The sequence below is a fragment of the Macaca mulatta genome, chromosome 3, assembly GCF_049350105.2.
Source record: "Macaca mulatta isolate MMU2019108-1 chromosome 3, T2T-MMU8v2.0, whole genome shotgun sequence".
Taxonomy (NCBI): domain Eukaryota; kingdom Metazoa; phylum Chordata; class Mammalia; order Primates; family Cercopithecidae; genus Macaca; species Macaca mulatta.
This window is the reverse complement of record NC_133408.1, coordinates 179,198,128-179,224,312: the sequence shown is the minus strand read 5'-3', so window position 1 is coordinate 179,224,312 and position 26,185 is coordinate 179,198,128. Positions and strand designations below refer to the sequence as shown.

Genomic DNA, 26,185 nt, shown 5'->3' with positions numbered 1-26,185 from the left:
ATGTACTATCAAAGATACTTCAGGGCCAGGAGTGGTGGATCACGCCTGTAATCTCGGCACTTTGGGAGGCCGAGGTGGGCTGATCACCTGAGGTCAGGAGTTTGAGACCAGCCTGGCCAACCAACATGGTGACACCCCATCTCTACTAAAAGTACAAAAATTAGCCAGGCATGGTGGCATGCGCCTGTAATCCCACCTACTTCGGAGAGGAAGGAGAATTGTTTATACCTAGGAGGCGGAGGTTGCAGTGAGCTGAGATCACAACAGTGCGCTCCAACCTGGGCAACAAATCAACACTCCTTCTCCAAAACCAAAAAGATACTTCAGCAGTTTTTAAAGTTTGGGTTTGTATGTACCCACGTAGCTAATTTTCAGATTAGGCTTTAAAAGAGAGTCAGGGAAGCAATAAAAAAAGGAGTTTCAAATATAAAAGGTACACCTGGGATAAAACCTGGAACCTACTGGGGCACCATAAAATTCGGCTGGAATATCTGACAACCAATAATCCCATCCAATCACTTCAAATACGCAGATAAATTTTTACTTTAATGACTTTCGGCTGGGCATGGTGCCACATTCCTGTAATCTCAGCACTTTGAGAGGCCTAGGCTGGTGGATCCCTAGAGCCCAGGAGTGTGAGACCAGCCAGGACAACATGGTGAAAGTAAAACTTTGTCTCTACAAAAATAACACAAAAATAAGCCGGGTGTGGCTGGGCTGTTGTTCCAGCTACTTGGGAGACTCAGGCAGGAGAATCACTTGAACTCAGGAGGCAGAGGTTGCAGTGAGCTAAGATAACACCACTGCACTCCAGCCTGGGCGACAGGGAGAGACTGTCTCAATAAATAAATAAATAAGACTGTGACAATATCAAAGTCCCCAATAAAAAATAATATTGACTGTGACAATATCAAAGTCCCTAACCCTATCTGTAAGTATTTTTCAAGATTGGTTCTTTTTAGGAGGCTGAGGCAGGCAGATCACTTGAGGTCAAGAGTTTGAGACCAGCCTGGGCAACATGATAAAACCCAATCTCTATTAAAAATACAAAAATTAGCCACGGGCGGTGGCTCATGCCTGTAATCCCAGCACTTTGGGAGTCCGAGGTAGGCAGATCATGAGGTCAGGAGATTGAGACCATCCTGGCCAACATGGTGAAACTCCAACTCTACTAAAATACAAAAAATACAAAAAATTATCCAGGCCTGGTGGCGTGTGCCTGTAGTCCCAGCTGTTCGGGAGGCTGAGGCAGGGGAATTGCTTGAATCTGGGAGGCTGAGGTTGCAGTGAGCCGAGACTGTGCCATTGTACTCCAGCCTGGTGTCAGAGCAAGACTCCACCTCGAAAAAAAAAATTAGGCCGGGCGCAGTGGCTCATGCCTGTAATCCCAGCACTCTCAGAGGGTGAGGCAGGCAGATCATCTGAGGTCAGCAGTTTGAGACCAGCCTGACCAACATGGCGAAACCCCGTTTCTACGAAAAATACAAAAGTAGGCAGGCATGGTGGCATGTGCCTGTAATCTCAGCCACTTGGGAGGCTGGGGCAGGAAAATCACTTGAACCCGGGAGTGGGAGGTTGCAGTGAGCCGAGATCATACCACTGCACTCCAGCCTGGGCAACAGAGCAAGACTCTGGCTCAAAAAAAAAAAAAAGATTAGCCGAGCCTAGTGGCACACACCTGTAATCACAGCTACTCGGGAAGCTGAGGCAGGAGACTTGCTTGATCCCAGGAGGCAGAGGTTGCAGTGAGCCAAGATGGCATCACTGCATTCCAGCCTGGGCAAGAGTGTGACCTTGTCTCAATAAAATAAAACAAAATATGTAAAATTCCAGTTGAAACAGAACGAACTAGCCTACTCCCAAATCCTTAGTGCATGAGATGCCTCCAAGGATGTTTCAGAAAAATCTGAAAGTCACTGCCCTACGTAACTGAATTACCTAAAAAACTAACAAAAGATTGTTTTAAGTATTTCTAGATTTAAGATTCCTAAATGGTATAGAATACTGTGGTTTTTTTATTGTGAGACACTTAACAGCACAATTTCTCTAAGCCTTAGTTTTCCTCAACTGTAAAATGATGACTTTACACTAGAAGATATGAGGGTCTATCTACGGTAAAGTTACACTATGATGAGGTCTATAATAAAATTAGTGGTGCTGATTTCTGAATTTTGAACAGGCATACTATGACAGTATACATTTTCCACGTCCTAAGATCTTAATTTCAAGTTTCTGTTAACATCTTTGCTTTATATTTAAAGCCTACTATAAATTATTCGTCATGTATCTTTTTTCGAGATGACAAGGAACTAGATGGAAATATTTTTTAAAGCTATCAATTTCCTTATCTTTCCTCAGGGAAGATATGTACCAGAAGAAATGTGTTGGGGAAAAAAATGACAACTTGGTTTAGGTTTTTCTGTTTTGCTTAAATCTGAAAGGGCATACTGCCTACAGTGAATTTAGCAGGGAGAAAGTGGGCCAAAATGAGAAAAAGAGAGAGACTACAATATGAAAATATTCTAGAAGAATAGAAAAGTAATCCAAGCTTTTTATTTTTTCTTTTATTTATTTTTTTAAACAGAGTCTCGCTCTTTTGCTCAGGCTGGAGTGCAGTGGCACAATCTCAGCTCACTGCAACCTTCACCTCCAGGGTTCGAGTGATTCTCCTGCCTCAGCCTCCAGAGTAGCTGGAATCACAGGCACCCGCCACCATGCCCGGATAATTTTTTTGTATTTTTAGTAGAGACGGGGTTTCAACACATTAGCCAGGCTGGTCTCGAACTCCTGACCTCAGATGATTCCCCCGGCTCGGCCTCCCAAAGTGCTGGGACTACAGGCATGAGCCACTGCACCCAGCCGCAAGCTTTTGAAGTATAGTAACTTTCTGAGATAAAGAAAATATTCATATTTCTTATAAAAATCATTAAACATATAATTATTTTGATCCTCTGTTCTGTCTTACTTCCTCTGATTAATTTATTATTTATTTATTTATTTTGAGACAGAGTCTTGCTCTGTCACCCAGGCTAGAGAGCAGTGGTGTGATCTCGGCTTTCTGCAACCTTTACCTCCAGGGTTCAAGTAATACTCCTGCCTCAGCTTCCTAAGTAGCTGGGATTACAGGTGCAGGCCACCACGCCTGGCTGGTTTTTTACATTTTCAGTGGACATGGGGTTTCACCATATTGGTTGGTCAGGCTGGTGTCAAACTCCTGACCTCAAGTGATCGGCCTCCCAAACTGCTGGGATTACAGGCGTGAACTACCACACCCAGCCCTGATTAATTTATTTTAAGAAATAGTTATGCCAGACCAGGCACGGCGGCTCAGGCCCATAATCCCAGCACTTTGGGAGGCTGAGGCAGGTAGACCACCTGAGGTCAGGAGTTCAAAACCACCCTGGCGAACTGGGTGTGGTAGCACACGCCTGTAATCCCAGCTACTCGGGAGGCTGAGGCAGAAATCGCTTGAACCCAGAGGTGGAGGTTGCAGTGAGCCGAGATTGTGCCACTGCACTCCAGCCTGGCCCAACAGAGCAAGTCTCTGTCTCAGGAAAAAAAAAAAAAAGCATTAGTTATACTAGAGTAATGAAAGGTAAAACGTTTTACATGCATTTTCATGAAACTCAATAGCAAAAAATTCCAAACTGTCAGTTATGAAGAGAATTATTAGAAATCACACTCTCCATTTCTAAGTGCTTGATATAAAGTTCCAACCTCTTTACAATGAAGAAAAGGCTTGGAAATGCATTTCTGGATACTTTTTTCCTTTGTGACAGTCTTACTATGTTGTCCAGGCTACATTTGAAATCCTGAGTTCAGGAAATCTTCCCCACCTCAGCCTCCAAAGTAGCTGGGGCTACAGGTATGTACCACCATGCCTGGCTTTTCTGTATTCTTTTTCTAAATAATCTAAAATACTGGCAAATCATATTCTGCTGCAAGTGACAGATCTTAGACACAAGGTCCAGAAAACTAAAGGGCAACCTTTAGTCATATGATCTTTAGGTACACAACAAAGAAAAAGCATCATAAAGTCAACAGTTAAGGCCAGACACAGTGGCTCCTGCCTGTAATCCTAGTGCTTTGGGAGGCTGAGATGGGAGGACTGCTTGAGTTGTAAACCTTTCAGAATTGAAGCAGAGATTTGAGGACTAGGTAAAGGACATTGTAAGACTCCAAAAGTGTCATACAATGGTGTACTTAAGGACCTGAAAAACTTAACAGCTCACCCTGCGTACAAATAGCTTATAATTACAGAGCTATGACTTGGTAGCAGTCATTCCCTATACAACAAATGCTTTTTGGGACAGAGTGTGATAGTTCACACCTCTTTATGTTCAAGATGCCTATTTCTACTCTGCTGTTCAAATGAAGAATGAAAAACACTGAATTATAACTGTTGATTCTTATTTCCTTTTTTGTTTTTTGTTTGTTTGTTTGTTTTGAGGCAGGGTCTCACTCTGTTGCCCAGGGTAGAATGTAGTGGTGTGATCATAGCTCACTTGGAAGTCTTGAATTCCTGAGCTCAAGCAACCCTCCTGTCTCAGCTTCCCAGACAGTTAGGACTTCAGGAAATATCACCATGCCAAGCTAATTTTTTTTTTATTCTTTTTGTAGAGACGGGGCTTCACTATGTTGACCAGACTAGTCTCAAACTCCTGGCCTCAAGTGGTTTTGTTAATGCTGTTCTCAAAATTTATCTCAAGTGGTAATTTAGCCAGTAAATAAGAATTAAAAGTAAATGTTTAAAATAACTTTAACAGTTAAATTTTATACAATATTAAACACGGACACTCACAGTATACTATAGACAACCATAGATTTTATAGATTTCAGATGCAGTATAGCGCGGTATAAAATAATTATGAAAATGTTAGAAAGTAGACAAGGGAGTTTATTATGGCTGGGTGCTGTGGTTCACGCCTGTAATCCCAGTACTTTGGGAGGCTGAGGCAGGAGGATTACTTGAGGCCAGGAGTTGGAGACAAGCCTGGGTAAAATGGCAAGACCTAGTCTCTACAAAAAATACAAAAATTCGTCGAGCATGGTGGTGCGCGCCTGTAGCTCCAACTACTCAGGAGGTTGAGGTGGGAGAAACTCATGAGCCCAGGAAGTGGAGGCTGCACTGGGCAGTGTTCACAGCCTGGCTGACAGAGTAAGACTCTGTCTCAAAAAAAAAAAAAAGCCAGGCGCGGTAGCTCACGTCTGTAATTCCAGCACTTTGGGAGGCCAAGGCGGACGGATCAAGAGGTCAGGAGTTCAAGACCAGCCTCACCAACATGGTGAAACCCCATCTCTACTAAAAATACAAACGTTAGGGCTGGGCACGGTGGCTCATGCCTGTAATCCCAGCACTTTGGAAGGCCAAGATGGGTGAATCACGAGCTCAGGAGTTCAAGACCAGCCTGGCCAATATGATGAAACTTCAGCTCTACTAAAAATACAAAAATTAGCTAGGCATGGTGGCAGGTGTCTATAATCCCAGCTACTTGGGAGGCTGAGGCAGGAGAATCGCTTGAACCCAGGAGGCAGAGGCTGCAATAAGCCAAGATCATGCCACTGCACTCCAGCTTGGGTGACAAGAGCAAGACTCCATCTCAAAAAATAAATAAATAAATAAAAATAAAAATACAAAAACTAGCTGGGCATGGTGGCGCACGCCTATAATCCCAGCTACACCGGAGGCTGAGGCAGGAGAATTGCCTGAAGCCAGGCGTTGGAGGTAAGAGTGAGCTGAGATCACACCACTGCACTCCAAGCCTGGGTGACAGAGCGAGACTGTATTAAAAAAAAAAAAAGTTTAGAGTTCATTATATGTATTATCTGCCATAGTCCTTCCAAATTCCTGTTCTCAGAAACTGGATTTCTTGCCTTGTAGTATTACACCTTTTTTTTTTTTTTTTTTTTTTGAGATGGAGTCTCGCTCTGTCGCCCAGGCTGGAGTGCAGTGGCGCGATCTTGACTCACTGCAAGTTCCACCTCCCGGGTTCACACCATTCTTCCGCCTCAGCCTCCCAAGTAGCTGGGACTACAGGTGCCCGCCACCACGCCCAGCTAATTTTTTTTTTTTTTTTGTATTTTTAGTAGAGACGGGGTTTCACCGTGTTAGCCAGGATGATCTCAATATCCTGACTTCGTGATCTGCCTGCCTCAGCCTCCCAAAGTGCTAGGATTAAAGGCGCAAGCCACCGCGCCTGGCCAGTATTATACTTTAAAATAAACCTAGGCTCTTTTTTTCCCATTAACATAACAGTTTCAACTCTCTTTCCTACTGGAAAAAGTCAAAGGTGTTTCCTGTTGCATATGCCTTGATACATATCTCTTTGGGGCACGTCCTTAATTTTAACTCTTCCTATCAAAGAAGAAACCACTCATTTGGCTAAGAAACTCATTGCTTCTGAAAAGGCAAGTCAGAAATCTTTCTTCATTTCAGTCATTTCTGGCAAATGAGAACTAAAGCCAGCTCAAGGTTTAGCCCCTACTAGCTCCCCACCAGCATCAGATGCAGCTATGAAGGGAAGCTACTTGTAATCATTTCAACCAAATCCAAAAGTCAGAGAATCAAATTCTTTGTTCCATATTCCAACAGGTCCACCTTTATGCAGTTTATCTTCCAAATTAAAACAATGATACTCTAAGATCAACATCTCTGCAGACATAGAATCAAAATTGAGCTTTACATTATTAGCAGGAGCAATATTTTAAGTGATAATACTCCCAAATTAAGCTGTGTGGATATAAGTATTTACTAATATATTTCCCCACTGATTCCACAATATAAGTGTGTAAAAATCTTAACAAAAATATATACTGTACTAGATAAAAGTCTACTGTTTAACAGTAAAAGGAACTACTTTAAAAATAATTTTATTTTTGAACTAAAAGTACAAATGCTATATAACTACCTCTGTATTCCAAATAAAACATGCTTTTAAAAAATTGCTGTAAAGAATGGAAAATATTGTAAAATAAAACATATCAACCACTTTTGTGAGGAAACCCATTACTGAAGATTTAAGTAATCATCCTGAATAAACAAACAATAAAGGATGCAAATCCCCCCTCACAAGTCAATTCTTTTGACACAGAATTAAAACTTTATCAAGTAGTTCATTACTGCAGCATATCAGTAATCAAACAATACATTTAGTAAATACATACAGTTCCAGAAAGGACATCATGAGGACAACAGTTGAGAAGGTGACTCTTGCATACTCTGTCATCACTGAATTTGATTCGTTGACGAGTAGTATCTCCTGTAATATAGAAGAGTTAATAACATTCAAGGTTAGACAACTGGAAAGTATTATTCTGAGAGCCCTACTATTACTAGCTTTTTATGTGTGGCTATATACACACATTATAAATCAGCTCAAGAGGGATTAGTTTTTATATACATCCTATAGAAAAACTATTTTAGACAACATGCAGTTGCAGTAAGTGTACTGCATACATAATTCAAATAGTCAAAGTGAGAAAGCAATGCATTCTGTTAAATAGAGTACTTCAGAAAAGCATAGGATTTTAGAGCAGGAATGGACTTTAAAGATTATCGAGTCCAACTCCTTCATACTGCAGATGAGAAAACTGAGGCCCCGAGAGGTTAAGCAACTTGCAGACCCACTAAGAGAGTTTATACTGGTATACAATGTTCCCTTCTTGACACTAAGCATTGATATATTTTTATTTACAGTAATTGAAAAACATAAAAAATAATCTTGCAAACATTGCATACACACTGCGAATCCCCACTGAACCCCAGACGCCATTTCTTCCACTATTTTGTTCCAGCTGAAGTGTCTCCCTTTTGCTGCTGGGAGGAGTTAGAGAGGGTAGAATAACGCGTTTAAGAGCGTACAAACCTGGAAGAAGGACTTACACACCAGTCAAACAAAGGCACATTGCCTAATGAAACGTTAACTTTAATGCGTCCAAAGGTTCCATACCTCCAAGTTTTATGTAGTCTGAGCTTTTCTATGCTGCCAAACTGGGTATATTTAAATTCATTCTGTCTTCATATAACACAATACACCTACCTCCTAAGCAAAAGAAGCATCCAACCTGCTTATCAAATATGGCTATCTACTCAAAACGTTAAAGAATCTAAGAAAAAGAAAGGTAACTAGCTCCAATAACAAAATACAGATGTTAGTTACAATTTTTTTGCTTAGAATCTCTTCAGAAAGACAAAAGAAAAAACTCATAAGGATGTTTCCTTTCTATACAGAATAAGCCCTAAGAAATGTAGGTGTTTTATTTTAGCCTTAAACTGATACACTATTGATGAATGAAAACCTACTGGTGAAATACTGAAGCGAGAACTATTGGTGCCAAAAGAGATATAAATACCTCCGTACTTCACATGATATGCCTGGAGCACTCCAAAAACCTTCGTGTAGGATGTGATTCAATCATTTAGTTTCTGTATTTTCACATGTAAGTAACAAAAAAGATTAAAATTTTACCCCTTTATATGGTCATATACTAAAGAGCTTAACTTAAATTCAACTAAATACTATCATTTTTAGATGGGGTAAGATTTTGTTCAAATTGTTTTAACTTGGTTAAAGATATTTTCAAAACATTCTAATTTGCAACCAGGGTATATAAAATTTTAACAACAGTAATTTATAGTTAAAACGATGGCTTCAGAGCAGTTCAACAATAGGTTTTCTAGAAGCTCGTCTCTAGTAGGTTATTTTTGACACAATTTGGAATATTCAGTTTAGTGTTTACGCCTGCTACTATAATGAAAGTTATTTTGATGGTCCTTTTTCCTTTTAAACACAACTGCTTTTGTTCCACATTCATTAACACATCTGAAAAGTTAGCGATAACTCACGGCTTGGCGAATGCGGGGCCTTTCTGACACTCCCTTGCAGATTGAGGTAGGCAGGCATAGATACATTGAACCTTTACAAATAAAACAAGGGGCCAGATTGTTCATTTTGTATAGAATAAACTCTGCCAGCAATTTCAATACAGCATCTAGAAGTACATGTTGACTGTAAAGATTCTTTTATATAAAAACAAAAGTGAACAAAATCAGGGTGTTTCATTTTTAAAATACTGACTTAACAAGCATAACCCCAGATAATTGTTTGACTGACTACAGGTAAAAGTCCAAAGCTGGAGCTCTGGACAATGTCTTTGAACCAAGTGGGGTTTTAAAAAATTATGTCTTTAAAAAGTATGTTTCATCAAGACTTTGGTGAGGACCTCAAGCTCATGTTAGAATGGTACTATGATAAGCTCATATCAGAATGTCAATGCTATTTAATTACAGGCGTTTTGCTTCCTATCATTTAAGAAAAATATTTCATTTTAAATCTGTACCCTAATTATATTAAGGAATTTTAAAATGATAAAATTTTAAAGTTGAAACAAAAAAACAAAACAAAACAAAAAACCCCTTATGTATCTATTAGTTTTCCTGCTAAAAGTATCTAAATGTTTTGGTAATGCAACAGCAGAATCATTTCAGTGCTCTGTTAAACTAATGGCTCAGGCCTTAGAATAAAATCAGTATTCATGAAGTTTACTAATCAAACATTTCATCAACTAGAGTAACTGATTTCTGCTTAACAACTTACATTCAAATATTAAGTTAATTGTGCCCTGAAGACACAGCTATCAGTTAAAATATGAACAATTCCTAATAGGAATATAGCAAACCAGCAAGTATCCCTAGTGAGTTTTTCGTGTTTTTTAAAATTTTTATGGATACATAGTAATTGTACATATTTTCCCTGGTGAGCTTTTAAAATCAGAATCTGTTTCTATAAATGCCAAAAAGCATTTTAAAATAACTTCTCACTGCAAATGAATGGGTGCTCCATAAATATTTGATAACTGTAGCAAACACAACAAATACAGCTATCAAACAGCAGCCATTATAGAAATCTTTAAAACAATGATATAATAAAACGCTTAATAATTTGAGATACAGAAATACTCTGAGAGGGAATAGCAACTGACTGTTTATTGATATTTTTAAAGTTCTGCTTAGGGGACTTTAATAAAGGTTGACATTTTAAAACAATCTGGCTGCATAACCATGCAGTACTTAACAAATTTATTTGGGCTTATTCCATGGAAGTACAATTCAGCTAAATCAACAATGATTTTTAAAAGAAAAATGCTGGTATAATTTGGTTTCTGTCAAGATATCTGGCCCAAACCATGTTTTTCGTAAGAAACTAGGTAAAACAGCGCCTACTTTATAAAAAGAAGAAGAAAGAACTGCAAATAGGAACCAAATCACCTTATAATAAAAGAAATTATTTTCAATTTAGTGTGTTTTATCTTTGGGTTTTGTGGGCATAAAGTCATATAAAAATAACCTAAATTATGGGGGGAAAAAAGTATCCTGTCACACTGACATTGGATCCAAATCACAGAATCAAACCTATCAGTGACCACATCTGCTGTGCTAGGCAATGGAATTACAAAGGGGCATATAAGACAAGCTCTCTCCCCACAAGAAGCCAATGATTTTGCTAAAGAGATAGGACATACCAATTTTTAAAATTTTTTAAATTTTTTTGTAGAGACAGGGTCTCACTACGTTGCCCAGACTGATCTCCAACTCCTGGCCTCAAATGACCCTCCCTCCTCGGCCTCCCAACATGCTGGGATTACAGGCAGGAGCCACTGCACCCAGCCGAGGATATATTAATGGAGTAATAAGTTATAATACAAGATAACATGATCCAAGTATCAAATGTATGTTTCAATTAGGTAGTACTTCAGGAATTCTTAGACTAAAATTACCACCAAGAATGGAGATATTGGGAAAAGCTTCATGCAGTAAGTAGCCAAAATTCGAAGGAAAGACAGGACTTAGATCAAAGGAAAGCAGAAAAACAAGCACTACAACCTGGAGTAATAGCTTTGACAAAGCTTATAGAAACAAGGTTTGGGGGGGACAGTCCTAAGTAAACCGTATTTGGCTTTGGCAAATGGCTTCATGTAGAAGAATTGCAGAGTTGGGATCAGAACACTTTTTGAGTAACATTTGATTTCTTACAATTTTCATTTTTTAATCCAAATTTTTATTGTATAAAGTAAAAAAATAAAATAAAATAATATAATGGAAGAGAAATCAGACGAAGTTACTTCTGTCAACAACAAAAAATATCCCACCTATAAAACCATGGAGATCTCTCTGTCCTATAACCTCTACAATAGTTCATTAGGCCTTGTACATAACTACACAGCCAAGTTTTTAGAATTAGAAACCGGATTTAGAACTCTAGCAAGTGTTTTTCATTTTAATAGAAACATCAACTTTTCTAATAATTCCTATTTCTACCAAATTCTCTACCAAGCAACAACTCTCTTACCTCCCTCTTTTGTTCAACCCCTTCATGAGTTTCATGAATTATAATCTTTGAGAACACCTGAGTCACAAGTACACAATAAAAATGAGGATGCATATTATTCATCTCCAGGTCTGTCACCAATGTATCAGAACCTAAGGTGGTACTGAGGCAGTCAGTTCCATTCAGGGAATATGGACAGGTCACTTTAAAAAGAGGCCTCCTCTCTAAATTTGACTCAAATACTGCTATTCTCAAAATCCCCTTCCGTATGTCAGGAGGGAAAAAAATAAGCCCACTGTAATTCCCAACACTTCCATTCTATGGTCCTGCCTTTTCTGAAACTTAATATATTAACACTTAAATTTTATTAGTAACATTACAATCTTAGCCTAGGTAGTATCCGACATGATTTTATACGTTGCATGCTATCTTCCCAATATCCACCCCCTCCCCCCAGTACTACCCACCCTCTCCCTCCCGTACAAACAAGAAACCAAATCAATTTTCATAGATTTAGGTGCTATTTTAAAAACATCAAAATTTTACTTTACCCATTCTCTCCGATGCTCCCTGTATTTTTTTAAGCTGTGAGTGGATGACCATGCTATGTGATCAACAACTGTGAAGGCTAAGCAAAAGTGAACTGAGTTTAGTATTGTAATTTCAAAAGAACCTTAAAGTTTGTAATATTTGACATATTTAATGGTATGCAGAATCCTATTTTACTGTACATTATCAGGCATTCATGGCAAGCAATTTATAAAAACAATCAGTATTTATTTTGCACAGAATTAGCTTAGAGCTTAGCTTAGGAAAAACAAAGAGGGAGGAGAAAATGCAACAGCATACAAAGCAATGGAGACACTCCCATGTCTATAAATGGGGGCAGGGGAAGGGAAGCCCTCCCACATTCTCTAGTGTGGCAACTGAAGCCCTCCCCACAGGTACACTAGTTAAGGGTCACGTGTCACAGTGGGCTTGGGACAGGACAGTTTCCTTCCCTCTGAAATAAGATCCATAACCCTTCAGTGAAAGGAAAGCTAGAGCTCAAGAGGTGTACAACCAAAAGCTTAAAGCTTGTTTTTCTGAGCCCTTGAATCCCTAAATGCAGAGAAATGTTCCTCCCTCTTTTTCCCTCTAATTTCCTCCCTCCATTTCTTCCAACATAAGCTGCTGAGTTCACATATAATAATGTGGGAACTGTACAAAGATCCACGGCCAATTTCTAGTCTAGCCCAGGGCAGGAAGAGATCTAAAGCAGTGCACAAGTAAAACCTTGTGTCACTGGGCACGGTGGCTCATGTCTGTAATCCCAGCACTTTGGGTGGCCAAGGCAGGCAGATCACCTGAGGTCAGGAGTTCAAGGCTAGCCTGGCTAACATGGTGAAACCCCGTTGCTACTAAAAATATATAAATTAGCTGGGTGTAGTGGCACATGTCTGTAATATCAGCTACTCAAGAAGCTGAGATGGGAGAATCACTTGAACCTGGGAATTGGAGGTTGCAGTGAGCTGAGAGCGCCAGTGCACTCCAGCCTGGCCCACAGAGCAAGGCTCTCTCTCTGAAAACAAGCAAACAAAAAACCCTTGTGTCTTCATGTGGAATCAAAGTAAAAGCGATGACTACTGCTGCACAGTAACTATTATACTAAGGAGCCAATCTGATCATTTTTACACCTTCCTTAAACTTTCTCACCCACTCTACCAAATTCTCCCACCTACCTTTGTTGTTCCTTTAGAATTCAGCTTAAAATCCACCTATACAAATCCTTTTGTAATTAACCTTTTAAAAAAACATTACTCCCTTACTACATGTTCCCTTGTTCATACATACACTCAGTTTAACTCACTGTATATTTAAACAGTCCAAAGTACAGGGTTCATTTTACAAAAGGACTCATCACCATGTCTTAACATAATAATACAGATGCTTTGAAAACATTTAATATGTCTTGATCTATGTAAAACTTTCCAGGCATATATTCATTACATAAGGGAAGAAAGATTACTATGCCAAAGATGGCAATGGGAAAAAACAATTATGACAGTCTGCCTTCCAAATGTGACATCAAGTAATCTCTAATAAAACAAAGCAGCTTTCCTTTCTTCCAGAAAATGCAAACACAAGGGTGCCATACAGCTCAGAAAAGCTATCCTTCTTAATCTTCTGGTTCATATGGTCCCACAAGTTTATAATCAGAAATAAGTACTAGTATCACCCCCCACCATAATCCCCACGACAAGCCGAACATTTTAAAAATGCAATGCCCATTATAGAAGAAATTTCCAGAACAAGTTCATTCTTGCTGGATAAGATCAAAGATTAATAACATTTTTAAAATGTTAAAAATCTGGCCCACTTGTCTGTGAAAAATCCGTATCACAAGATTATAAAGAATGAGACTGGGAAACAGCCTTGATAGTAGAAGAAAAAGCTCGTAGGATCTTTTGAAGCTAACCAGAATAGTGATGATGAAAATGTGAGAACAGGAATACTAAAGAATCTCCATTCCAAGGGCTCTATTCCATGCCCTGCACCTATCTTCTCTCACTGTATTAATATAAGCAAAAGGTCTTGGCAGCTGGCAGGGATCAATGACATCATGTTTTGGGGGGTACCCTGCTTTAGGAAATCTATCAGCTTATTTCTCTTCCTAAATTTACAAGAGACACCAGAAAAGCCTGAATAGTTACTTTAAGTCCTAAAATGGGTTATAAAGAATTTAAGATACATGGCATAAAAAGTTGCAGCCTGCTAAATTTTTTATGTTGATACTTACTTGCAGAGCTGCAATTCTGATATAGTAACAACTGCACTCTGGATAGCTGGTGCCTTCCTATCATCCAGAACTTTCTATATACAAAATTAGAAGTAATGAAAGCTATCTTTTGGCTACCAAGCAATAGTTGAAAAGATTCAAAGAAAAAGTGACCGGCTGATTTATCTATTAAAAAAGACAAGTGGCCGGGCACGGTGGCTCAAGCCTGTAATCCCAGCACTTTGGGAGGCCAAGACGGGCGGATCACAAGGTCAGGAGATCGAGACCATCCTGGCTAACATGGTGAAACCCTGTCTCTACTAAAAATACAAAAAACTAGCCGGGCGAGGTGGCAGGCGCCTGTAGTCCCAGCTACTCGGGAGGCTGAGGCAGGAGAATGGCGTAAACCCGGGAGGCGGAGCTTGCAGTGAGCTGAGATCCGGCCACTGCATTCCAGCCTGGGCGACAGAGCGAGACTCTGTCTCAAAAAAATAAATAAATAAATAAATAAATAAAAAAGACAAGTTCTCATGAGCTGGTGATAGTTACAGAAGCCAACCAGAGCCTCCCCAAATCTAAAAGAAAAGAAATAAAAAAGAAAAAAAAAGATGAGGATATCAAAGGACAGAGGTGATAGACAACCCAATGATAAAGGAAGAAGTTAAAATGAAAAACAGATTGCCATGAAGGAGACGTGCACCTTAAAACTAAACAGAGCAGAAATACCGCGTCACAGTGAATATACAACAAATTTACGAAAAGGGTTGCCTCTGGGGAAAGGACTGAGACTGTGAAGGGGACCACAAAAGACTTTATTTGTAATGCTTTATCCACTTCTTCCTAGTTTTTGTTGCTTTTTTTTTTTCTTTGAGATGGTGTCTCACTTTGTCGCCCAGGCTGGAGTACACTGGCACCGTGTCGGCTCACTGCAACTTCCGTCTCCTGGGTTCAAACAATTCTCCTGCCTCAGCCTTCCAGGTGGCTGGGATTACAGGCACCCACCACCATATCCAGCTAATTTTTATATTTTTAGTAGAGACGGGGTTTCACCACCTTGGCCAGGCCGGTCTTGAACTCCTGACCTCAGGTGATCCACCCGCCTTGGCCTCCCAAAGTGCTGGGATTACAGGCGTGAGCCACAATGCCCGGCCGCTTTATCCACTTTTTAAAATTTGACAGAAATATGCAAAATAACATTTGTTCAATCATATAGATGCTTGTTTGACCTTTGTACTTTTTAAAACATTTTTTTCAAATGCAGACACCTATCATAGAACTTATTACTTAAAAATAAACATTCAAGTGTAATTATTCATTCCCAATAGATTTTCAGTCAAAAGATAACAGAAGCAAATTATGTCTATAATCTCTAAGAAAAGGAAATAAAGATATAACTAAAGCAACTCAGCAACCTGGGGATACTATGCAAAGTTAAGAATCTATTGCTATAAATAATTACTATAGGCCGGGCGCGGTGGCTCAAGCCTGTAATCCCAGCACTTTGGGAGGCCGAGACGGGTGGATCACGAGGTCAGAAGATCGAGACCATCCTGGCTAAAACAGTGAAACCCCGTCTCTACTAAAAAAAATACAAAAAAAAAAAACCAGCCGGGTGAGGCGGCGGGCGCCTGTAGTCCCAGCTACTCGGGAGGCTGAGGCAGGAGAATGGCCTGAACCCGGGAGGCGGAGCTTGTAGTGAGCTGAGATCCGGCCACTGTACTCCAGCCTGGGCAACAGAGCAAGACTCCGTCTCAAAAAAAATAAATAAATAAATAAATAAATAAATAATTACTATACCCTAAAGCACACCAACCAATACATATATAGAACACCACGTGCAGGGAAGCATTCCCTCTAACACCATGGAGTAAATTAAATTGTAACAGGACTTTTTCAGATACTCATACATGGTGTCCAGACTCAGGTGAATCGACTGCTTAGTCCTAGCAACATGCCCTGCCGCTCTGCTTCCATCCGTAATGCAGACTCACAGCCACTTCCCCTAGCATTTCTATCAGGCCTCTCTTTGATAAGCAGCTTCTCCCACAGTCAGGCACCTTTTCACATTCCCATTGTGGAACCAGTTGGTGAAATCCTGCAGAACCATTGACCCCCGAGGACCAAAGCACTAAAGGAGAGGTGAGAAATCGAGCTAAATGAGGTAATTTCACCCTGGAGGTCTAGCTGGACCTCTCTAGAGATCTCCTAGATCTCTCTGTCTCACAGGCTTGTATCTCTGTCCAGTCATTTCTGCTTACTGGCTTGGGTATATATATAGTTCAAACAGCTTTCCTTTCACATGAATACTCTCTGGAACAGTAATTTCCAAAGTATGAGATCTGCACAAAAGATGACTTTAAGTGTTACATGATTTTGCCAACATGACGTTTAAATACCACTCACTTAGAAAATTATTAATCACAAGAAAAAAAGTTCCCATTTTGCAACAGTACTTGTTTAATAAATTTAACAACTTCTAATTTTTAGCACAGGGACCCTAAGTGTCAAGAGTCTAGTTAACAAAACACAATAATTACTATACTTTAGGGTATAGTAATTATTTTGTTTTCATTGTATTTATTTTTATGGTGGTATAAACTTTCATTTTAAAATTAACTTAAAATTTTTAGAAAGTGAGTTGACATAAAGGAAAACATTAAATAAATAGAAAACAGTAAAAAATAATAAAGGCAAGGCCAGGCATGGTGGCTCACACCTGTAATCCTAGCACTTTGGGAGGCCAAAGCAGGTATATCACTTGAGGTCAGGAGTTTGAGACCAGCCTGGCCAACATGGCGAAACCTCATCTCTACTAAAAATACAAAAATTGGCAGGGCGTAACAGTGCACACCTGTAATCTCAGCTACTCGGGAAGCTAAGGTAATCGCCTGAACCCGAGAGGTGGAGGTTGCAGTGAGCCAAGATCAGGCTGTTGCAGTGAGCCAAGATCAGGCTACTGCACTTCACGCCTGGGTGACAGAGACTCTGTCTCAAAAAAATAAATAAAAATAAATAATAATAATAAAGGCAGTAAGTGTGACAAACATTTGGGAAACATTTATCTAGAAGAAGGTTTCTCAAACTTTTAATGTGTATCAATCACCTGGAAGGTTTCTAAAAACATAGATTACCGGGGCCTATTCCCAGAATTTCTGACTCAGTAGGTGGATCCAAGAATACAAGGTAATGCTGAGGTGATGCTGAATTGCTGGTCCAAGGACCACACTTTGAGAATAACTAAACCAGAACAGTGACCAACAAGCTTTTTGTTAAAGAGTCAAATGGTAAATGTTTCAGGTTTGCAGGCCATATGACTCTGTTGCAACCATTCAACTCTGTTGTCATAAGCCAAAGCAGCCACAGACAATATGTATATGAATCGGCATGGTTGTGTTCCAGTAACACTTTATTTACCAAAAGCAGGAGGCCATAGTGCCAGTCCCTGATCTAAAGCATACCCTCAAGTAACTTTAACTATTAGTTAAACTATTAAAGTTACTTTAAGAGAAGAGTCTACCGTTTAAACAAATAGCAGGGCAGAATACAGAAAAGAACAGCCAGGTAATTACTATAGATACTATCCAATAATTATCAATTAACTCTTAAAAGAAAAAACTGGGGTCTGCAGAAATCTAAGGTATTAAGAAGATTAAAAACAAAAACCATTTACCATATTCAGGAGACAAGATTCAGCAAGGGCAGCTGGTTAAATTCCTTTCATGTTGAGTCAAGTAAGCCAAACATCAGTTGTACATGGTTCACAACTACATTGGAACATATGGGTCAATACTGAGTGCTTTTTGGAAAAGAAGTTTTAAAGATTCTTTTCTATGCTAATAGAAAAATATGACATTCAGTTGAATGGACTTCATGTTACTTTCTGACGGCTTTGACTTCTCAAAGTCCTAAGTTATTTAGTTCAAACAAAAACATGAAGCTGCAGATGATTTCAGAGTTTTTACAAATTACTTTTCTCTATATCCTCAATAATCTTGCAAAACTGATCTATGTTGGCCCTGCCTCCCAATATCTACTCTAGCTGCTGCGAGTGCATGAGAACCTAAACAAAAAGGAAACAGAATAGCTTTTCTGCAAGTTCTGAATTCACAAGATTCCAGTCAGAAACTTACCCTCATTTACTCCCTCATTCTTTTTCCAGCAAGATGTTCCAACTTCATCTTCTTATAGTTTCTTAGTAGACTGATTAAGTTATGTCAAACTGCTTGTTTCCTCAAGAACTCTACATAGTAACAGCAGCAGGCTTAAGGATTCAGTCCTTTTCAAGCATTTTTCTGGAATTCCATCTTTGGGGAGTACCTGCCTCCTTTAACTAGTCTTGCCCACTTACTGACCTTTAGTTTTAAACCTGTCTTCTCAATCCTCCTGCTTGCTGAACTCACAGCAACTTTAAGCTTCAATGCGTTGTATGAACCACCTGTTACTGAAGAGTACCTGATTCACTAAACCTGACCTTGATCCATGACACCTCATGGCCATTGAATTCCTATTGCCCATCTTGAACATGTAGAACACTACCGTCTATCCTTATATGACAACATCCAACCTAAACGAAAATAAAGAATTTACTTGCTCCTTATAGAACTGATGCAGAAATAGACAAAATGATTTTTCTTTGTTTTGCTTATATTTACCTGAAGTAAAAGAATGTCTCAGAAGCATATGCTTACTTGAGGAGAGCTAAACAACTGTAGAGAATCCAGGAACGATGCAATGTTATATGAAGTGATACTTTTATTGTTTTCTGGCCTGCTGTGTAGATAGAAATATTATTCAGAGTTCAAAATGCAAAATGAGGAAAATTTTTCTTTTTTCATTGATTCACTATGCAGGTGCTTTCAGTGTTTTGGATATGCCTGAAACTCTGATAAAGTTAAACAGTTAACTGAAACTCAGAGAAACTACTGTTTAATCCTATAGAATTCCTTATATTAAAGAATTTACAAGCTCTAGACTAAGAAATATCCTGTTGTTATTTCAAAAACGTCTGCTTACACATTAAAGGCTCCGCCTCCTTCACTTAAAATGAACAATCCAAGTGGAATAAAAGAATGGCTTATAACTCACCAAAAAATGAATATGGTTCATTATGTTAATGAGAAAAAAATTAAGAGAAAATGTTTTCAATGTTGATGAAAAGTCAAGGAACACAGATTACAGTAAAGATGATTTTATAAATAAAATCCATTAAAGAACGCACTACTTCAAACTTTGGTTTCGTAATTTTGCAGAAAGGCACAAATGTCATACTATCCTACAGATTATACGGGTATGTATTACTAATCTTACATTAGCAACAGGTAAATGGCTTTCCTAACTGTATTTTCCTGGGTATGAGATGAGTGTGAGTATCCTTTCAGTTTTATATCCCACAAACTATAACTACTGTACAACTGATCAGCAAAAATATTATGATTAATGTATTAACTGAGGAAGTATATCCTACAATTTAGAAAGATTACCTACAATTTAGAAAGATTAACATTTAAAATAGTTAAAATTATTGAAAGTTTTAACTTGCCCAAAACAGTCCCTAACCATAAGGGACAACTAATGATGCTATAAAATTCTATCTAACGTTCCTAGTCTACTTGTTGTTTTGGAGGGCAGGCTGCCACTCCTGGCCTATTTTAATCTTTCAAAGGTGGTCTCTGCTCCCATTTAAAGGTAAAAGCAATTAAGAGATACAGAACCCTCAGAATTACCTTCTGTAACTTACCCAATTTCTAAGCTTAAAATGTAATCTAGGCTGGGAGTGGTGGATCACCTGAGGTCAGGAGTTCGAGACCAGCCTGGCCAACGTGGAGAAACCCCGTCTCTACTAAAAATACAAAAATTAGCCAGGCATGGTGGCGGCCACCTGTAATCCCAGCTACTCGGGAGGCTGAGGCAGGAGAATCACTCGAACCCAGGAGGTGGAGGTTGCAGCAGTGAGCTGAGATTGTGCCACTACATTTCAGCCTGGGCGACAGAGACCCTGTCTCAAAAAAAAAAAAACAAAAAAACAAACAAAAAAATGTAATCTAAATCCACAGCCTCAATTTTAATTCTTATTGCATGCATCTTCCTAGACTTTGCTGGGATCAAGACCAGAGACTTCTGACCAAACCATATTCGTTGGCAAAGGGGCTTTAGCTAAGGAACATCCTTGCAATTAATCCAACTGAGCAAAAATGATCCTAGCCTGTGTGAGGGGAATGGGTTCTTCCAATCGTCACACAAGACAATTCTCAAACTGTTTCTTGGATTTTCCTGTGCACCTCTTCCCTGCTTTCAAATAGAATGAATATGTTTAGGGAAAACAAATTATCCCTCTCCCCCGTGCTAATACTAACAACTAAAACAGAAAGATATTTATAAAACGTAATGAAGCATAAATAAGATAAAATAAGATACCAGTAACTACTATCTACTTACAGCTCCTCCTTTCTAAAAAAAACTTAAAATATATTTATTTTTTAACATTTCTGAGTATAACATAGGAAATTATTTGGTTTCCCATATAACAAATTACAGATTTAACTTGAGGCAAAAAAGGTTAAGTAAGTGACTTACCCAAGGTTACAATTAGAGGTACAGCTGGGGCTAGAAACCAGGTCTCCTGAGTCTCAGCCCAGTGCTCTTTTCCTTAGCCCATGATGCCTTATCAGAAAAATCCAAATACAGTCAGACCCCCAGTTATATGGGTATGAGTTACACTGATTCACATATACAAACTTTATATAGTGTGACCAATGTTTCAACTCACGCGGTACCCTGCTTCCATTTATGCAGTATGCCAGGCATCGGCACGATTTTCAGTGGCACACAGGCGGTTGCCACCACCAGGGCCCTAGGCAAAATTGCAAAGAAGGCAGAGTTTGTCTTTGGCCCTCCCACTTCCCTTATGCATTCCTCTCCCACCTCCTGGCAGTCCCCCTGCCCAGCCTCCCGGCACCATCATGCTGCCCTCAGATCATCTAAAGCCCCCAACTTCCACCACTCACCCAGGAATGCCCTTTCTTGAAGTGCCCAGTGATCCAAAATTACCTCTCCAATTCCCTGCTAACAAAATTCCTACTCCTAAGGATTCCAGTGAAGTTTAGGTAATCTAAATGATTAACTGCTTTATGTAATTCAAGTTAAGGTATATTTAACTAACAGACTTAAATCTCCAATGAATTTTAAAAGGAACTAATTAAAAACTGTTGGGAAGGGGAGGAGGAAGAAACCTTGAGGGGGTGAGGAGGTAATGTTTTCCCAAAGCCCCAGGACTCTGTGCCACTTCAGATTCCTTCACAGACAGGACACTAAGGGCTGAGGGGGTCACTGCCACCTTGAACCCCACTACCAAAAAAGAGAGTAGCTGCTTTATAGTCTCTGGAATTTTTTTTTAAAAAAAGGACAGAGTTGCCTTAAATACCCTCCTACCTACCTTTTCCATCTCTCTCCCACCTCCTGGATCCCCATTTCCACCTCTTAGTGCCAAAGACACCCAACAGCATTCCCATAAGCTGTTTGTGTGTCCAATACAAGGCTTCCCATTAAATGGTTTCAAATTACATGGTGTTATTCAGGGGACGTTTCCATGTTCCCCTATCCCTGGGTAACTTGAAGTTGACTGTACGCTAAAAAAGAACAATCCTAATTATTAAAAGTCCTGAATCATAAAATGATATATATAAACTCATTAAATGGTAAGAAAAAAAAAGTTCTGATTCTTACTTTGCATATATAGGATTTTGATATCTAAAAAAAACTCCACTCAATTATTTTTCCTTGAAAGTAGAATACTTTTTACTTCTGACCCAATACAACAGTGAAAATCCAGTCATTTCAGCTAAACAATACTGTGGACTCGTAAATATGAGTTCAATCACATAAATCCTCTAAGTCTGAAGGTCAAAAAAAAAAAAAATCCAGTAACAGACACATAAAAAAATACACAAAGTGGATTTTAAGAAATCCATGTTTCTGCTGACTACACACACAGAAATATATATATTTAAATTTAGCTTTGCAATACTAGACGGGCTGCCTAATTCAGAAACTTATCAGGAGATGGTTTACCTTGATTCAACTACCCTCCCAGTAAAACTAAGAAATCCAATCCATGAAGAAGATCCCAAAAATGGTATCCATCAAGGATTAAAAGGATCATGTAAAGCAAGTCTTAAATAATTTCTTTAATTTTATTACACAGATTATTGTTAGCTAGGATCCAATGAAGCCCGTTCCCAATACCCTCTCTCATGTTGGAAAAGGAGGAATGTTAAGACATGCTGCAGTGATAAAGCAACCATTCTTATTTAAACGTGAGAAATGGTAACAGTTAAGTTTCTCCAGTGGCATTTTTAAGTTAATGTTAACTTTCCATACAAAACTAATTTCCTTCACAATCTTTCCTCTCTACACAACAAGTAGGTTTGCCATCTATACCTATTTGTCCATATGTTCTACAAAGAAAAGTTCCCAATATGGGTTTTTATTAAAACTGAAAATGTGAACACTGAAAAGCCACTCTATGCGCTGCTGAAAGATTTGAATGCAATGAAGTTTTTAAAATCTACTCATATTTTGCTGTAAAGCACTCATGTAAATTAAAAGAGTAACTTAAAAACTAAATTTAAGATGTGCCTTTTCTCTTAAATCAATACACTTAAATAACTTGTCAAGAAAAAAAGCATTTCCTAAGTGGCTAAGAAACTATCTGCCTCAACAAACAACACATAAAAACTACCAAAGATTTTGCTGTGTTAAGAAAGTAATGAACTAGACCTTTCCTACATATTTAAATGGATTTAAGTTGAATTTGAGAGTACATTACTAATTATCATCACCAAAAAAGCAATAGCATTTCATCATTTTATTCAGATATTCTCTTTATGACAAAGGATAATCCAGCAATCAAGGGCTTTCTATACAGAATCTAAACTAAGCGCCTGAAAGGATCTTTGTTCTCCTCAATTCTACTTCACTGGGTACCAAATTTTCAAAATCGTTCTATTTGGGGCACATGCAAGATTTGTCAATATTTACTGAACAAAGCCTCTATTAAATTGTCTAACAAAATGGAGGTCTCTCGGAAAAACAGGCCATAACATGTTCCTTCTCACAAAATGGGGCCAAACACACCCACTTAAGAAACCATGGTTTGGGTCAGATTTTCCATAAAAATGGTTGTTTCTGTGGGGCTCGAGGGTGCATCTCTGGGACTGGGTTAGTAATAAAGGTTTCCTCCTGACCCAGGAAGAGGAGGAGGGGGAAGCTTCTCTCTAGGTACTCTGGAGGACGGCGGCGAGGGATGATCCCAAAGCTCTGGGTTAAGGAATCAGATCGGGGGTGGAGGCCTTAGCCGTCCGCAGGTACCTAACCAGCGACAAAACTGGCCCCCCACTACGCAAGAGAGACGCGGGCTCTCCCGTCCCAGCCAAGTCAACATTAAAAGCACAAACTCTCCTTTCTGCCTCCAGGCCCCGCCTCACCCCATTGGCAGCAGTTCCCGCCAATCCGCATGGTCACCGCCCCCCATGCCCGCCTGCCAAGCCCTGATTGGATGGGACGGGGGCCGGGGACCTCGTGTTACCAATCTGGGAGCCCCTTACTCAGCCACACGCGCGCGCCCAGGTGCGCCCTCAGAACCCCTTCCCTTCGCCGTCCCCGTCCCCTCCCCCACCCCCAGGGCCCTGGCAGAGACTTACCGTCCCGGGAGGTGCCCATCAACTGGTCCAGCATCGCGCGCATCTGGGCCTGCGCCGACATGGCGGCGGCGTAGCGGGCGGACGGGCGGGGGTGGGGCGCAGACCGGGCCCTTTTGGGCGGGGGAATAAGGGGAAGGGATGGGGGAAGGTGCGCTGCTGTCTCGGTGGCCGCCGCCGCCTCGAGGCGTGCGGAAAGGGAGCCGGAGGGGTTGCGAGAGAGTCCGGACTGCGCTCCTCACGACGACGTGTACGTGGAAGACGACAGCCCCCGACAGCGACCCTCGTGCCCTCACTCTCCGTCCGGTTCTTGGGACAGAAGCGACACGGGCCAAGCGAGCTCTCGCCTTCAACACCGCCACCCGCCAGAAGCCGTCAACCCCCCCTCCAAGCTCTGACGCTGCTCGCCGCCACCGTCGCCACGACGGGAGCGCGCACGCTCCTCGCGCTCAGTCGTTTCCCGCGGGGGCTCCACCAACTGGCATCCAGCTGTATCGCTCCGCCCGCCCCTCCCGAGTGGAGTTCCACCCTAACGGCTCTGGGCGCGTGCACGCGCGCTCCTCCCGTCCCTTTACCCTGGATCTCGCGATATTCTGGTTCCTTAACTGACTGTCCAAGCCGGATCCGCCCCGAGGCGCCAAACCTTAGGCTCCCTCCGAGCTGTAGGACTGGCGGCTAAGGCTGCGCGGCCCGCGGTGATGGCTATTCAGACCCAAATTAGCAAAATGCGCTAGAGGCTTAGCCTGGGCAGAAAGTAAGTAGAGACCATGTCCATTACAGACCCGACTGCGGTCAGCCTCCTTGGCGTCTGAGGTGGGCGTGCTCGGGGCGAACGCCCGCCCCGAGTGGCGTGGACGCGTCCTGGTTCTCGTGCCCTTTTTCCGGCCGGGAGCAGCCCTGTCTCGCCGCCCCCGGGGCCGCGTTCCTTCCGTTGCGTGGGGCTTTAAGGCTCCTCGGCTGGGAAGTGTCAACTTCAGGAGAAAGCATCCAAAAGTAGTACCCTAAGAAACAGGCGCGCCGACCCATTCGGATTCATCGTTACCTACAAGGTCGCGGGCGGCTTAGTCTGAATGTGAAACCATCAAACTCAGTGTATTCTGAGCTACTGGGGAGGCGATCTCGTGGAGCAGGAAGCCAGCGGCGCTGACCGCGGGGAAGCCTGGGTTCTGAAGCCCGGCCTGTGACTGACTGGGGCCTTGGCTTTAGTTCTACCCCTCGCAGGGCTCGTGGAGGTGGTCACATGTCTCCTATGGCGTGGCTGTGAGAACAAACTGGAATAAAATACTTAGCCCAGAGCCTTTCCCTGGTGTTTCTAAAATCTGTTTTAGTGAAATATTTATTCCTTGCCGGGCGCGGTGGCTCACGCCTGTAATCCCAGCACTTTGGGAGGCCAAGGGAGGCGGATTGCCTGAGGTCAGGAGTTCAAGATCAGCCTGGCCAACGTGGTGAAACCCTGTCTCTACTAAAAATATATAAATTAGCCGGGCGTGATGGCGGGCGCCTCCCCAGTTACTCGGGAGGCTGAGGCAGGAGAATCGTTTGAACCTGGGAGACGGAGGTCGCAGTGAGCCGAGATCACGCCACTGCACTGCAGCCTGGGCGACAGAGTGAGACTTCGTCTAAAAAAAAAATTCCTTAAGTAAGACATATAGGTCTGTGTGCAGGAAGAAAAGTTGCTTAAAAAGAAATTTAAAACTGTAAGAAAAATTAATGAGTTAATAAAATCAAATGTTTAAGAAGACAGGCACTTTCTAGATACTTTGAAAGGAAATTATTAATAGAGATTTGTGTTCCGTTAACATATTTATCGCCTTGGAACTGTTATTAGCAGATCAGTAAGAAACATGAATAGTAGTAATAGTCCCAAAATCCCTTTAAATGTATATTGCAGCTGGAAGCGATGGCTCATGCCTGTAATCCCAGCACTTTGGGAGGCAGAGGCGGGGGGATGACCTTCAGGTCGGGAGTTCAAGACCAGCCTGACCAACATGGTGAAATTCCATCTCGACTAAAAATACAAAAATTAGCCGGGCATGGTGGCGCGCGCCTATAATCCCAGCTACTCGGAGGCTGAGGCAGGAGAATCACTTGAACCCAGGAGGTGGAGGTTGCAGTAAGCTGAGATCATGCCACTGCACTTCAGCTTGGGGATAGAGCAAGACTCTATCTCAAAAATAAATGCATATTGGGCCAATAAAAATTTTTGAGGCCAGACGCGGTGGCTCACACCTGTAATCCCAGCACTTTGGGATACCAAGGTGGGTGAATTATGAGGTCGGGAGTTTGAGACCAGACTGGCCAACATGGTGAAACCCTGTCTCTACTAAAAATAGAAAAAATGAGCTGGGTGTGGTGGTGTGCGTCTGTAATCCCAGCTACACGGGAGGCTGAGGCAGGAGAACTGC

At 40.9% G+C, this 26,185-nt stretch overlaps 1 protein-coding gene across 50 annotated transcripts in view; it reads right to left on the bottom strand.

Annotated features, from left to right (window-relative positions):
* LUC7L2 (LUC7 like 2, pre-mRNA splicing factor) overlaps window positions 1-24,214 on the bottom strand; it is a 65,409-nt gene extending 41,195 nt beyond the window's left edge. Inside the window, exons 1-10 of one of the 50 annotated variants that reach the window (XM_077997517.1) lie at window positions 23,784-24,214; window positions 20,852-20,935; window positions 20,659-20,745; window positions 18,216-18,855; window positions 17,756-17,849; window positions 11,879-11,955; window positions 8,846-8,916; window positions 8,353-8,425; window positions 7,739-7,816; window positions 7,165-7,259 (exon numbers count right to left, since the gene is read on the bottom strand). Coding sequence is in view for 22 of the 50 variants with exons in the window: in XM_077997492.1 (XP_077853618.1) it covers window positions 7,165-7,259; window positions 8,846-8,916; window positions 11,349-11,383 (201 nt within the window). In the remaining 28 variants the exon portion in view is untranslated. Of the gene's footprint in view, window positions 1-7,164; window positions 7,260-7,738; window positions 8,917-11,348; window positions 11,406-11,878; window positions 11,956-17,755; window positions 17,850-18,215; window positions 18,856-20,658; window positions 20,936-23,783 lie in introns of those variants that run through there. The other 49 variants (XM_077997519.1, XM_077997515.1, XM_077997523.1 and 46 more) reach the window with 49 other exon arrangements.
* Between the last annotated feature and the right edge of the window lie 1,971 nt (window positions 24,215-26,185).